At 38.3% G+C, this 12,903-nt stretch overlaps 1 protein-coding gene across 1 annotated transcript; it reads right to left on the bottom strand.

Annotated features, from left to right (window-relative positions):
- Nucleotides 1-856: 856 nt before the first annotated feature.
- On the bottom strand, nucleotides 857-4,873 carry LOC113279480. Its single transcript, XM_026528174.1, has 4 exons — nucleotides 4,481-4,873; nucleotides 3,779-4,369; nucleotides 1,886-3,649; nucleotides 857-1,027 (listed from the first exon to the last, which is right to left on the bottom strand). The coding sequence occupies exons 1-4, from the start codon at nucleotides 4,871-4,873 to the stop codon at nucleotides 857-859; spliced, it is 2,919 nt and encodes a 972-aa protein (XP_026383959.1).
- Between the last annotated feature and the right edge of the window lie 8,030 nt (nucleotides 4,874-12,903).

The raw sequence follows: 12,903 nt of genomic DNA on the forward strand, positions 1-12,903 counted from the left end.
TTAAAATTAGATTACCTTAATACCCTCACCCATATAATATTTTTCTTTATTTCAAAATGGAACAAATTTCTTCCTCTACCACTTCACCACCACCACTAGCACCACCACCACCAACATTCAACTACCATTCCACCACCACCTACCAACCGTCACCACCACTAATATTCCACCACCACTCATTCACCACCACCATTACACCACCACTAGTCCGTCGCCGCCACCACCACTAGTCTGTCATCGCCGCCACCACTGGTTCAGATATTTTTATATCAATAACAATAGTTGATCCAAATAAAAATAAAACCAACAGTATAAGTTGATCCAATTTAGGGGATCAACAACGGTAGTTGATCCAAAAAAAAAGGATCAACAATGAAAGTTGATCCATGTAAATGGAGTGAGCTTGGCGTGAGTCGAACACGCATCATCTGTCGTGGAGTCAGTCATGATACCATTGCACACTACAAGTTCAACATTGGAAGGAATTTACATAATTTAAACTACAAGCATGATCATACTTATCCAAGGAAAATATTGTCAACAATAGGAGTTGAAAGGATCAACAACAGTAGTTGATCCCATAAAAAATTGGGTCAATAACAGGAGTTCATCCCATAAATGGATCAACAATCGTAGTTGATCCCATAAAAGTTTGGGTCAACAATAGGAGTTGATCCATAAATGGGATCAACAACAGTAGTTGATCCCGTAAAAATTGAAGTAACTAGGTTTACAGAAAGGACAATTGCTATACCTGGAACACCATCAACAAATGCAACCAAAATCACACCCAGTCTCCACCACAATCACACTCAAACTCCACCACCAACATCACCACAAACATCACCAATATTTATTAAAAAACACCACCAACCACAAAAACATCACCAACCCCACTGAATCTATTAGCAAAAAGACTACTACCAACACACACTAATGTAACTCCTGTACTAATGTACACACCACCACCTTCACCAGCACATGAAACTCCTACACCAGAATACATGACACCACCAGCACCATATTCCTACACAACTCAACCACCAACAATTATGTACCCCACACCACCTTGCTACTTCAAGTCACCACCACCTTTTTTTCTTTGATAAGTCAAAAATTGTATTAATAGATAATAAAATTTACAAGAGTTGTTTACAAGAAAAGAGGCATAAGCCCCAAAAACTTATAAACTATTTGAATCTATAATAAGCAACATGTGGGTATTCCACTGAAATCAAAAAATGAGGCCTTCCATCAAAATGAACTTCAACTTCATTATCAAGGAAACACCCTCTTTTTGCCATGGTATCCGCTGAAAAATTAGCCTCATGGAAAGTGTGTATGAATCTAATGGCATCATAGCTTTGACAAACTGCTGACCACCTGGGTCTTGCAAACCAAGGTAAGATGTTACTTTTAAACGCCTCAACCACACTAGCCGAGTCTGATCTGATGCAAATGCGACGAAATCCCCATCTTGTAGCCCATTCAAGTCCCACCAGAATTCCATATAATTCAGCTAAAGAGTTGGTCGTTAATCCTATACCAATGGACATAACACCAATAACGTTACAACTAGCATCCCTAGCTACCACTCCAGCTCCGGCTACACCGGGACTGCCCCATCGCAGCACAGTTGTAACTCATTGTGATATGGAGGTTGCCAAAAGCATTCCACCGGCTGAAGAATCTTCACACTCCTATGCTTCACACGAAAGTAATCCAGCAGAATAACGTCTTCAGGGCAGTTGCGCATGTGACCTTTGAGACGAATCGAATAATCTTGAATTAACTTCAAAACACGCTTGAAGAAAACACTCTAGTTCGCTTGTTTATGTTCGAAAACAGCTTTGTTTCTGACGGCCCAAAGTTCTGATCTGATCACCAGGTTTGCCAGTAGCCACAGGTCACGAATCATTCGACTCCTACTCCGAGTAGCCTTGTAAGAAATCAAAAGATTAAAGTTAGCATTAATACCAAAAACGGATGAAATCCAATTCCAAGCACGAGAAGCAAAACTGCACTGAAAAAGGATGTGTTCCAGAGTCTCTTCTGTAGTTCCACAAAGAGAACATTTGTTCGCTAGATGGATTTTAAATCTATCTCTGATAAGGTCATATGTGGCGCAAGCTTTACGTATGAACTTACAATTTTGAGCAGCTAATGTTGGATGAATCTCTTTTCTCCAAATGAGAGACGCCCCATCCAGCATACTATATTTCTGCCGAATAAAAATTTTGGCTGAGCTAACAGTGAATTGCCCTTTGTATTCCGGCATCCAAATTCGAGTATCCTCCCCTCCAACTGGATTTGGAAGCTGATTAACATCTAAACGCGCAGCAAGCAAAAGATTCAAATGAACATCAGGGATCACCCATTGGTTCTCAACCAAAACATCACTTACCAAAACAGTTCTGTGAAGTGAATGATCATTTAAAATATCTGCAACACACTTATTACCATGCCAAGCATCATAGTAAAGAGAAGTAGACCTTCCATCACCCGGCTGAACTTTAGTGTTAGAATCAACTAGTTGGTGCACCTTCCGAATACCAGGAAGAATAGAAGATTTAACACTAAATTGTTTGATACAACCATTTCTCCCAAAGAATTTAGCTCGTAAAAAACCAGCCCATTTCTTATTAGAAGTACGAATATTCCACCAAAGTTTCATGAGAAGAGTTGTATTAATAGTAGCCATACGAGGTAACCCAAGGCCCCCCTCCTCAAAAGGGCAACAGATTTTATCGAAAGAAACTACAACAGTGCGACTAACATTTGAATCTCCCGACCAAATAAAGTTCCTTATTGCTCTTTCACATTGAAGAATGAATTTCCGTGGCCAACGATAGATAGCCATGTTGTGAATAGAATAACTGGCAATAACAAATTTAACCAAAATAATACGGTCATGAAAAGATAAATGTCTTCCCTTCCAACCAGCCAACTGAGATTTAATCTTCTCAACCACATTTTCAATGTGATGATATTTAACCGAGCCTGGCATAATTTGAACTCCCAAGTAACGGTCTGGAAAAGTAGCAACACTCATCCCTAAATAATCAGCAAGATAAGTTCTTCTACTCAGAGAACCACCACCATAATTTATCTTACTCTTTTGACGACACACAGTTTGGCCAGATGCGCGTTGGTATTTACCCAATAAGTCCACCAGGTTATGTAGACTCTTTAGATTTCCCTTGGAAAAAATCATAATTTCATCAGCAAAGAAAAGATGAGTAGGAGAAATGCTACCTCTTGTAACCATAGGGGTCATTTTCTTCTCACTAAAAAACTTCGTAATATTTCTGCTAAGAATGTATTTAATCAGAACAAAAATCAAAGGAGAAAGAGGATCCCCTGGACGTAAACCTCTATTAATTTTGAAATAGCCCTCAGGATTACCATTCAGAAGAATAGAGATTTTAGCAGAATTAAGGATATTAAAAATCCAAGAACACCACTGATCGGAAAAACCATATCTACGAAAAACTTCTAACACAAATGACCAACTCACCGTGTCAAAAGCTTGAGATATATCAAGTTTAAGACCAATGTTGCCATCTTTGCGTTTTAGATGAAGCTCATTGACCATCTCAGAAGCCAAACTAATGTTCTCATGGATATTGCGTCCCTTCATAAACGCCACCTACTCTTCAGATACAAGCTTATCCAAAACACTACCAAGTCTAGTAGCTAGGATCTTAGTAAAAATTTTGAAGAAAAAATTACTAAGCCCAATCGGACGAAAATTACGAAGATTATTAGCCCCTCTTACCTTGGCCAGAAGAATGATAAGGCTAGAATTCACACCATTCGGAATATGACCAGTACCCCAACAATGAAACACATCCTTAACCAAGTCATCTTGGATAATATCCCAACAATGACGATAAAAACACCCAGAAAAGCCATCCGGACCTGAAGCACTGTCAGCTCCTAAATCAAAAACCCCTTGTTTGATTTCTTCAGGCGAAGGAATTTTGTCCATGGCAAGACTTTCCTCAGCAGTAATGGAATCATGAACAAAATCAAATAAATCCATATCATAATCCAACTTATGTCCATTAAATTTCTCCTCCACATGGTTGCGCAGCTGGTCATAATCAGAAATAGTAACTCCATTGTTATCCACTAACTCGGAAATAGTGTTTGAACTCCTTCGGATGCGAATACTATTGTGAAAGAAATTGGAGTTGCTTGATCCCTCAACAAGCCACTGATTTCTAGAATTTTGCTTAAGCATTGTGGTGTGCTGAAGCCTGGTTTCGCCAAGAGTATTCATAGCATCCTTCATAATATTAAGTTTAGCAATATCAGTTGGATCTTCATCTGAGATGCGCGCAGCAGTTTCAAATCTCAACTGATCCTGTTTTAAACGAGAGTGAATGTTGCCGAAAACCAACAAATTTCATTCCTTTATAACCCCTTTCAACCTCTTCAACTTGTACGAAAAAATAAAGTCTGGTAAACCATGCACTGGCATATTCCAACTGTCATGAACCATACGAATGAAATCTGAATGCAAAAACCACATCTTTTGCATTCTAAAAGGAGCTCTCTTAGGACGAGCAACCACAAAAGGATAACCCAACAGAGTAGAATGATTCGAGACTTCTCTAGGAAGCGCTTTATATCGCCAGTTTTCATACTTTGCCAGCCAAGCAGAATTAATAATTGCTCTATCAAGTTTACTTATAATTCTATCAGAGCCCGATTGTCTATTAGTCCAAGTGAACTTGGTACCCAGAGAATCGGCTTCGAAAAAATTGTTATCATCCATCCAGTCACTAAAATCATTGACAGCCGAGGTCCTAGGCTCCAGACCCCCCTTCTTCTCATCAAGACGCAAAATACAATTAAAGTCTCCCATGACCAGTCAGGGAGTACTTGTATCTTGCATATTAAGCTGCTGCCAAAGCCTTCTACGAGTAACTTGAACATAACTAGCATGCACAAAAGAGATATGAACTCCCTCAACCTCAATAGTAATGGATTGCTTACTCATATTAACTACAGAAGGAATTATTTCATTTAAAAAACAAACCCAAAGATTAGCAATACTGGAAACAGAAGAATTATGAATAATATCTGGAGAAAAACCTTCCATCTGAAGTCTTCTTCCAAAGTTAGACGAACACGCTACCTTTGGTTCAGCAAGACAAAAAATATTTAGCTTGAATTCCCTTATTAAATCTCCAATCTTACAATGTGTTGCCTCACGCGCAACACCGTTTATATTCCAAAACAACACCCGCATAATTAAAACTTGGGGGTTTGATTCTTATTTAGCTTAGCTGTTTTAGCATAATTTTAGGAGGGATTGAGACCTGGAGAAGAGCCCCGTCGAGCACGAATTCCTAACTGCAAATTCTCCTTAGTGTCAGACAGAGAATCCATATCCTTCAAGGAATTTATTTTTGCTTGTAGAGCAATTAACTGTCGGTACTTTGCTTGCCTAGCTGCTTCATCAATCTTTCCAAGCACCGTAGTTTCCTTGCCACTGCTATCACCCAGTATATTAAACCTATTATGAGAGATGTATTCCGAGCTTTCTTCTAGAGCATCACACAAAGGTGTAGACGAAGATGCAGCTAAAATCCTATCAGAATGTGGAATTCTAGTTCTTTCCAATTCGATATTCCCATCTGACTTAGTGTTCAGGACAGAAGTACTCATTGACCTTGCGTTACTAACTAAAACTGAATGCGACAAAATGACCTGCTTTTTTTTCTCAAACTCAGCAGAAGCCAAGCGCAATGCAGCTTCGGATTTTGCGAAGTCATCTTGCAACTGTTGTTCCAACTCAACAACGTCTCTAATGCTCACGATTTCATTAACTTCAAAGGATATTGATGGACCTTTCCCAGCTTGTGCAGGTACTTCAGGGACAACAGGAATGTTAGGAGAATTCTTTCCTTTCTTCCTTCTTCTAGCTTCTTGCCATTCATTTCCAGCATTAGGGTCCGAGCCATGTTGGGTATTTTGAGGAGGAACTGTAGCAAGCTGATTTGAGCTGCAGAGCTTTTTGTAGGGTTTTTCTGCTTCTTGCGACATTCAGAGTCTGAGTGACCAAGAATATTACATTTTGAGCAAAATTTTGGCTTTTTAAGGATCTCAAAAGGTTGCCAAAATTCTAATCCTCCAACTGTAACATGTATACCATTTGTGTCTAGCTCTGCAAAATCAATATCAATAAGTATTGATGCGAAGTGGCCATACTCGTGAGCCAGCGTTCTTTTGTCAACCACAACTGGATTACCCAAAGATTTTCCCATAGCCAAAATAGTTTTTTCAATCCAAAACTCAATTGTTAATCCCGGGAATTTAACCCATACAGTGGCTCGAGAAGTTCTCTGCTTATCTGGATCGAAACTAGGGTACCATTCCATTAGATTTAGGTTTTGTTGTGCAACAACCCATTTTTCAGCTTCTAAAATCCTTGATTTATCTTCTTCTGTTTGTAACTTGATGATAAAAAAAACCTCTATTCAGCGGTAGAAACTGAACACGATCTTCACCCAACTGCCATTGAAGCGCTAGGTTTTTCTCCACATCAGAAAAAACAAGATCGTTAAAATCCAGCCTACCTATTAGGCTAAACTTCCAAATCGCGCATCCTTCCAAGTACATCTCCTCCGGAATCACAACAGCAGGCTTACCCTCTTTTGTTGTAGGGTTCGGCAACATAGTTAAATCAACAATGGTTTTTGGTAAAGTCTTTTTCCCCTTGAGACGATCAGCATACGTTAATAACTTAACAGCTTGGGTAGGATCAGGAAGATCCCCCATCTCGAATCACCAAGAAGTGATCGAGAATAAAAAAATCTAAAAGTTTGAAAAATCCTAAAAAAATCGCCAGAGAGCCAAAAAAATTAGGAGAGAGAAAAAGTTTGGAAAACTGAGGACCCCGGTTTGTCAAGTCACCACCACCACCACCACCATAAGTCCACTAATCCCATAAGCCATAGTTTCCATAACAACAAGCAATCATTAAAAAAATAAAAATTTCTATCGGCAATTGATTCAAGTAGATGATAAAGCCATGTTGCAAATTGAAACCTAATTCTATAAAATCGACGATTAAAAGTAAGTTGAGGTAAGGTTCATCATCAACTACAATAACCCCAACCAATCTCAAAACAAAAACAGAAAATAGATTCACATACATACCTCTTCCACCACCGCGACCACTAGAACCACCACCATCATCATAAGCTCTTGAGCTTCAGTAATTCGAAGAATTTAAACCCTAAAATTACTAGAAATCAAAACCTATGATCATATCTCGATATACTTAATCTAATAATTTAATCTTTAGAAGAAGAAGGTCCTCTCTGGTGCTGATAGTTGTCGTCCGAATCCGAATCAAGTTGGCGACGGTGAAGGTGGTAGTAGTTGCAGAGGCGGTGATGGTAGTGGGGATGGCCGGAGAATGAAGAGATACAGAATAAAAAAGAAAACTGATGTGAAATGAAAGGAAAGATGAAACGAGATCTCGACTGATACAAGGGGTATTTTTGGGAATATAATCAAATGGGTTTTCTTTCGGATGATATAGGGATATAAATATTAGTTGGTAAGGATATTTTTGAAGCCCTTAAAAGTAAGGACAATCGTATAATTTCCTCAATTTTACATAACCCTAAATCTAGAATTTCTCCTTTCATTACCAATTGCTTGAGTTTCAGAGGAAACAAAAATTGGAAAATGGTTGCGCCATTAATGGTCGAGATCGACGGAGAGAAACATGTAGTTACAGCTGATGACTGATGGCATTTGAAGAACCAGAGCGAGAAATGGAGACCGTTGTTGTTGATTTGAGAGAGGGAATCGAAAGTTTATGAAGAATCAACTGATGGTTTGTGTAAATCGAAGTTTTGGAGAAGCTGTGAGGAAATTCAGTAGAAGGAATGGGTTTGAGTTTGAGTTAAATGGTTCTGTATTGGTCTCGGTTTACAGGTTAGGGTTTTGTTGAAAAGATGATGAGAAATTGGGGGTCTGCTGTTGAAGTGAAGAGATGAGAGTTCTTGGTAGTGATTTGGTAGCTCTTAAATGTCAAAGATGAATTCAAAGAGTTAGGGTTGAGCTGTCACAACAAAAGGAAATTGAAATGAAAGAGATATTGAACTGAAATGGGTTTTGTGGTGTTGGGTTTTAATGGATTTGATTGTTTATTTTGTTCCTAGGTTATGACTGAGATGGATTTGTTGATGGAAGTGGTGACTGCAAGATGAACTGAATGGTGGTGATGAATTTGGTGGTATGCTTGTGGAAATTGCAGATTGAGAAGACTAGAATAGTTGGGTTTTGATTTGTTGGATGGAATTGCTGGTTTAGATGTATATTTAGGAAAGGAAGTGCAATTGCAGAAGCTGAAGTTGTGAGAGATGGCTTGAACTGAGAAGGTGTTTGAATCTGGTGCTATATTGAAGGGTTTAGGTTGATTCAGCCGAGAGGGACTTGTGTGTTTACTGAAGTTAAAAGGATGGGTTATTGTAGCTGATGTATTAAGTTGCAGGTGATGTTGCAGTCAATGGTAATGGAGTTAGCTTAGTCTCTGGTGTTCAAATGAAGTTGATGTTGTATAGATAAATGTTACGACAGGTATTTGAGTTACAATGGAAGAATATGATGTAGCAGGAGGTTTAAGGATAATGCTGATGTTGGTTGTTTTTTGTTGCAGCTGGGATTTGAGTCGAATCTTAAGACTAGAGGATGGAACTATAGCCGACTGATTGAATTATGAGAAAAGTTGGTAAGGGTTTAAAGATGTTGATATTGATGATGAGTTAGTGGACTTGAGATGAAGGAATTTTAGATGTATGTTTAGGGTACATGGAATGACTTTGCAGGAAAGAGTTGCAGCTGCAATTGCAGGGACCTATGGACTTGAATGGAAGATGCAGATGGAATTGTGTGAAGATATAAAATAATGGTGGTTTGGTGTTGCTGTGGTTGCTAGTGAATGGCAGAGTTGTGCAGGTCGAGAGTGCAGCTGAGTAACTAGTGCAGTGGACTTGAGAAGTGCAGTTAGAGAATTGAAGTAGAGTTGGCAGGTTATTGAGGAAATGATTATAAAGATGCAAGAGAAGCTCAGCTAGGTAGTTATGTACTGCAGAATTGCAGGATGGAGCAATGATCACGCAATATTAGAGCAAGGCCGTGCAAGATGGCTTTGAACAATGACCCACTTAGACCAGTCAGCTAGCTGACTCTAGTTCTGACTCACTCATCTGATTCATGACAGCACCGATTTGACTCATTTTGACTCGGTTGACTTCTCGAGTTGACTCATTTGACCGGTGATCGGTTGACTTTTATGGTCATCTGAAGTTATTTTCCTGCTAGTTTCCGGTCAACTTTTAGTACTTCCGGAGACAGTTTTGAGTAGATTTTTTACATCGATTCTTCTCACATATGGGCTTCTGATGCGTGTCGTAACCACAACAAATTAGTGAATATTTTTCCACTCAATTACAAAGTAATATGGTGGTAGTTAAGTTCGTTCCCACGAGGAGCAAGAGGTTTTAGTTGTCTTATAATGTCACAAAGGGGGGTTTTGGTTTTAGATTTTATAAAGCAAAATAAATAAACAAAGCAATTAAAAGATAAAGGACAATCAATAAGAGAAATACGATCAAAGAATCCTTCTTCGTTGCAAAACAATGATTCAAGTTATGTTCTTTTCCACTTCTTATTAGTCACAGATTGTCACCAACCGTAGATATAGCAGCTAGATCAGTGCTAACCCTTAAATCCCTTGTATCACCGGATACGGAAGTTCTCGACTACCGGATTTTATTTACCAAACCACCTAGTAGTAGATCACTCAAGATGTAATTTAGTTAAACGCATTAAGATTTATGAATTTATTAGGTTGATATTAGTAGTTAGACTCTTAGATCAAGGTCTACTAGCTAACGTTTTTTTCACACACAATTGCTCCACGGAATTCCTCTGCAAGGTCTCGTGTTTTCTACTTATGTAAATAGTCAAGAAACGATTACTTATCCCCCAACTTTCACTAGCTTTAGATCAAATTAACAAATCAATTTAGCGTGCACTCTAAACAATCTATCAATCAATCATAAACACTCTTATTAGTAAAAACAAACGATAATCATGTGAAAACTTCAAAGTAGATTTAAAACAAAACTCAAAACATGTTAAGAACTAGGAATTCATCCCAAATCAATAAGAAAATTAGCTACTCATGCTAAGGAGTTCACACAAAGAATAAAGAAAAGAGAAGTGGTATGTGTATAAAGGTGTAAAAGTGTGTATAGATAAATAGAGAACTTCTCTATTTACAGGCTTCAATTTGCTTGCAATCCTCTTAGGAATAGACTCCCTTTCCTTTAGCAATTCAATTTCCAAGTTCAAGTCTTTATCAAATCCTCCATCTTCTTTTTCCAAATCCAAGCTCAATTCTTCATCCAATTCCAAGTCCAAGTCTCCAAACCCATGAGTTTAGAATACTCTTCACAAAATTATGCACATATTTGTCCGCCGGAAAAGTTCTCGGTATCACCGGAATCGACCGGAAAAGTCGTTGTCGATCACCTGAGATTCTTCTCTGCTGAAGGAATATTCTGTCATATATAACTGTCAAACTGATGATCTTCTATTAGTCAATTGGGTCAAGGTCTGAGTCAGTGAGTTGGATCATCATCGACTATTCCTCTGGATCTTGAGTCAGGTCACTGGAATCGGGACGTCGGCCGAGTTTCGGTTGTTTTCTGGTGTTTTCCCGGCCAACTTCAGGCCTTTCTTCTTTCCTGTAACAAATTCCTACACATACATCTATGCAGAATACTCGTTCATTCACAGTTCAATTCTTTTCTTCTGCAGCAACTCATTCATCACCAGCTTTCATCTTCATCCAACTCAATTCTGCACCACCAACACAGTGCTCGTTCTCTGATCAATAGCAGCAACAACAGCTTACTAAACCCCATTTCTGATGCTCAAAATCTTCCCATCTCCCTCGTAATCAATAATTAATGTCAGCAACATCTCGTTCAAGACTGAACTCGAAATCCTAACATTAGATCTCAAAGCAACAAACACCACCAACATATTTCTCTATCAGCAGTAACATCAGCCTGCAGTTCATCTTCGAATTCAATCAGAACCCACGAACCCATTTCAACTCGTTGCTTTGTCTCTCAATAGAATCTTTGAACTCAGTTCATCATCATCTCCATCTGAATCTCAGATCGGCAACACATACCAACAAACCCTGATCTGATTTCAAACCCATCATTTAGCAGTTCAATCTTCTCTTTACACTCTGAATTTCTTCAAATCGACAACAGCAGCTCTATCTCTTTATCCTTCTCCATGAATCGATCCCATCATCTCTGTCTCCATCGATCTCCCCAGTTCTGATTCAAATATCTCTCATAAATTCTCTCAATCTCTCGATTTCACAGCAGCAGCTGTGCTGCTTTTCTTCTTTCATTCATTCAGGTGAAGTAATGATTGAGAAGAATGAGTGTTAGGCTTGTTTGGGTGGATGGTTACACCCCAGGGATAGGGACCACCCCACTCATTAGATAAGGGCCATCCTGATTGGCAACCCCTTAACCACAGCTGACTGTCTTTAATTATTCTCCAATAGAGAGTCGCCCCTTAACCTTGATCGGGTTCCATATAGTGTTCTCCATGGAAATGATAATTATTCCCTTCTTGTTCAAATTGTGTAATTTCTTCTTCTTTTCCTGCGTGCGACTCCAGAGTAACTATAAAACTCAAAACAAGCATAAAATACATAATTCACACGAAAAATAGCAAAGAAGGCATAAACAATAGATCGTAAATAAGGTGTATTCTACACATATCAAATTCCCCCACACTTAGACTTTTCTAGTCCTCGAGAAAATCAAACTAAAACTTATAACTTCAAAGAGTTCCAGCGTCCCAAGCATCCAAAGAGCTATGAGGACATAGAGTTTCTGCATGCTAGTAATAAGAAGTTAGAAATACTAAAAAACATATTTTCATTCTTAAATGTTGAGTGAGAAATAACCACACCATAATGAGAGAACGCGTGTTTGAGAGCGATCAATAAGCATTTCGCCTCGACTTCTGCCTCACCAAAAAGGGTTTTATGAAATTGCACTCAAAAGATGTACTTTTATGGTTCTCACATGTGTGCAGGTAGGAATGAAGAGAGAATTCCTGCAACACGTTGAATGGTGGGAAGGACAACTTCCGAAATATTTTAAAACTTTTAACATTTTGAAAAACCATTTTTCTGAGGATCTCTAAGAAAGGAAATCAACCACTATTATCGAGGATGAGATACTTACTCACCTTCACATCTGATTGCAATGATGATAACACCACTCTCACGGCGTCCAATAGAAACGTCTTCCGCTCCTCGTTTTCATCTTCTTGGTCTTCGTCTTCGGCTTCAACTATTGATGATAAACTCTCGAACTTCGTAAATCCTTGACAATTTGTAACATTTTTCCTTGAATCCTTGTCGCTTGAAACTTCTTTATAGATTTTTCCTTCCCCACGACTTATTAAATAAATAAAAACCAAAATAACAAAAATTTCTCTTGTCATCATTTTTTTTTCATTTTTCATTTTATTATTATTTATTTTATTTATTTATTTTTAGAGACAAGAGAAATATTATACAAATAAAACAAACCATGGTCGTGGGAAAGTACTTTACCGCTTGATTCTTCACAACTTGTATTGTCTCGAAATCATAAACTTCAATAATTCTCACCTTTTGCTTTTCTTTGCTCTTGTAATTAAGTCTTCAACTTATATATTTAATTATGCTCATTGTATTGTAAGTCCTCAACATATATGTAAAAATCTGCTCATTGTATGTTGCTTTACTTGGATATAAATTTGCTATTTTCTTGTTCCGTTGCTTGT

Source organism: Papaver somniferum, chromosome 5, assembly GCF_003573695.1.
Source record: "Papaver somniferum cultivar HN1 chromosome 5, ASM357369v1, whole genome shotgun sequence".
In the NCBI taxonomy this organism is placed as follows: domain Eukaryota; kingdom Viridiplantae; phylum Streptophyta; class Magnoliopsida; order Ranunculales; family Papaveraceae; genus Papaver; species Papaver somniferum.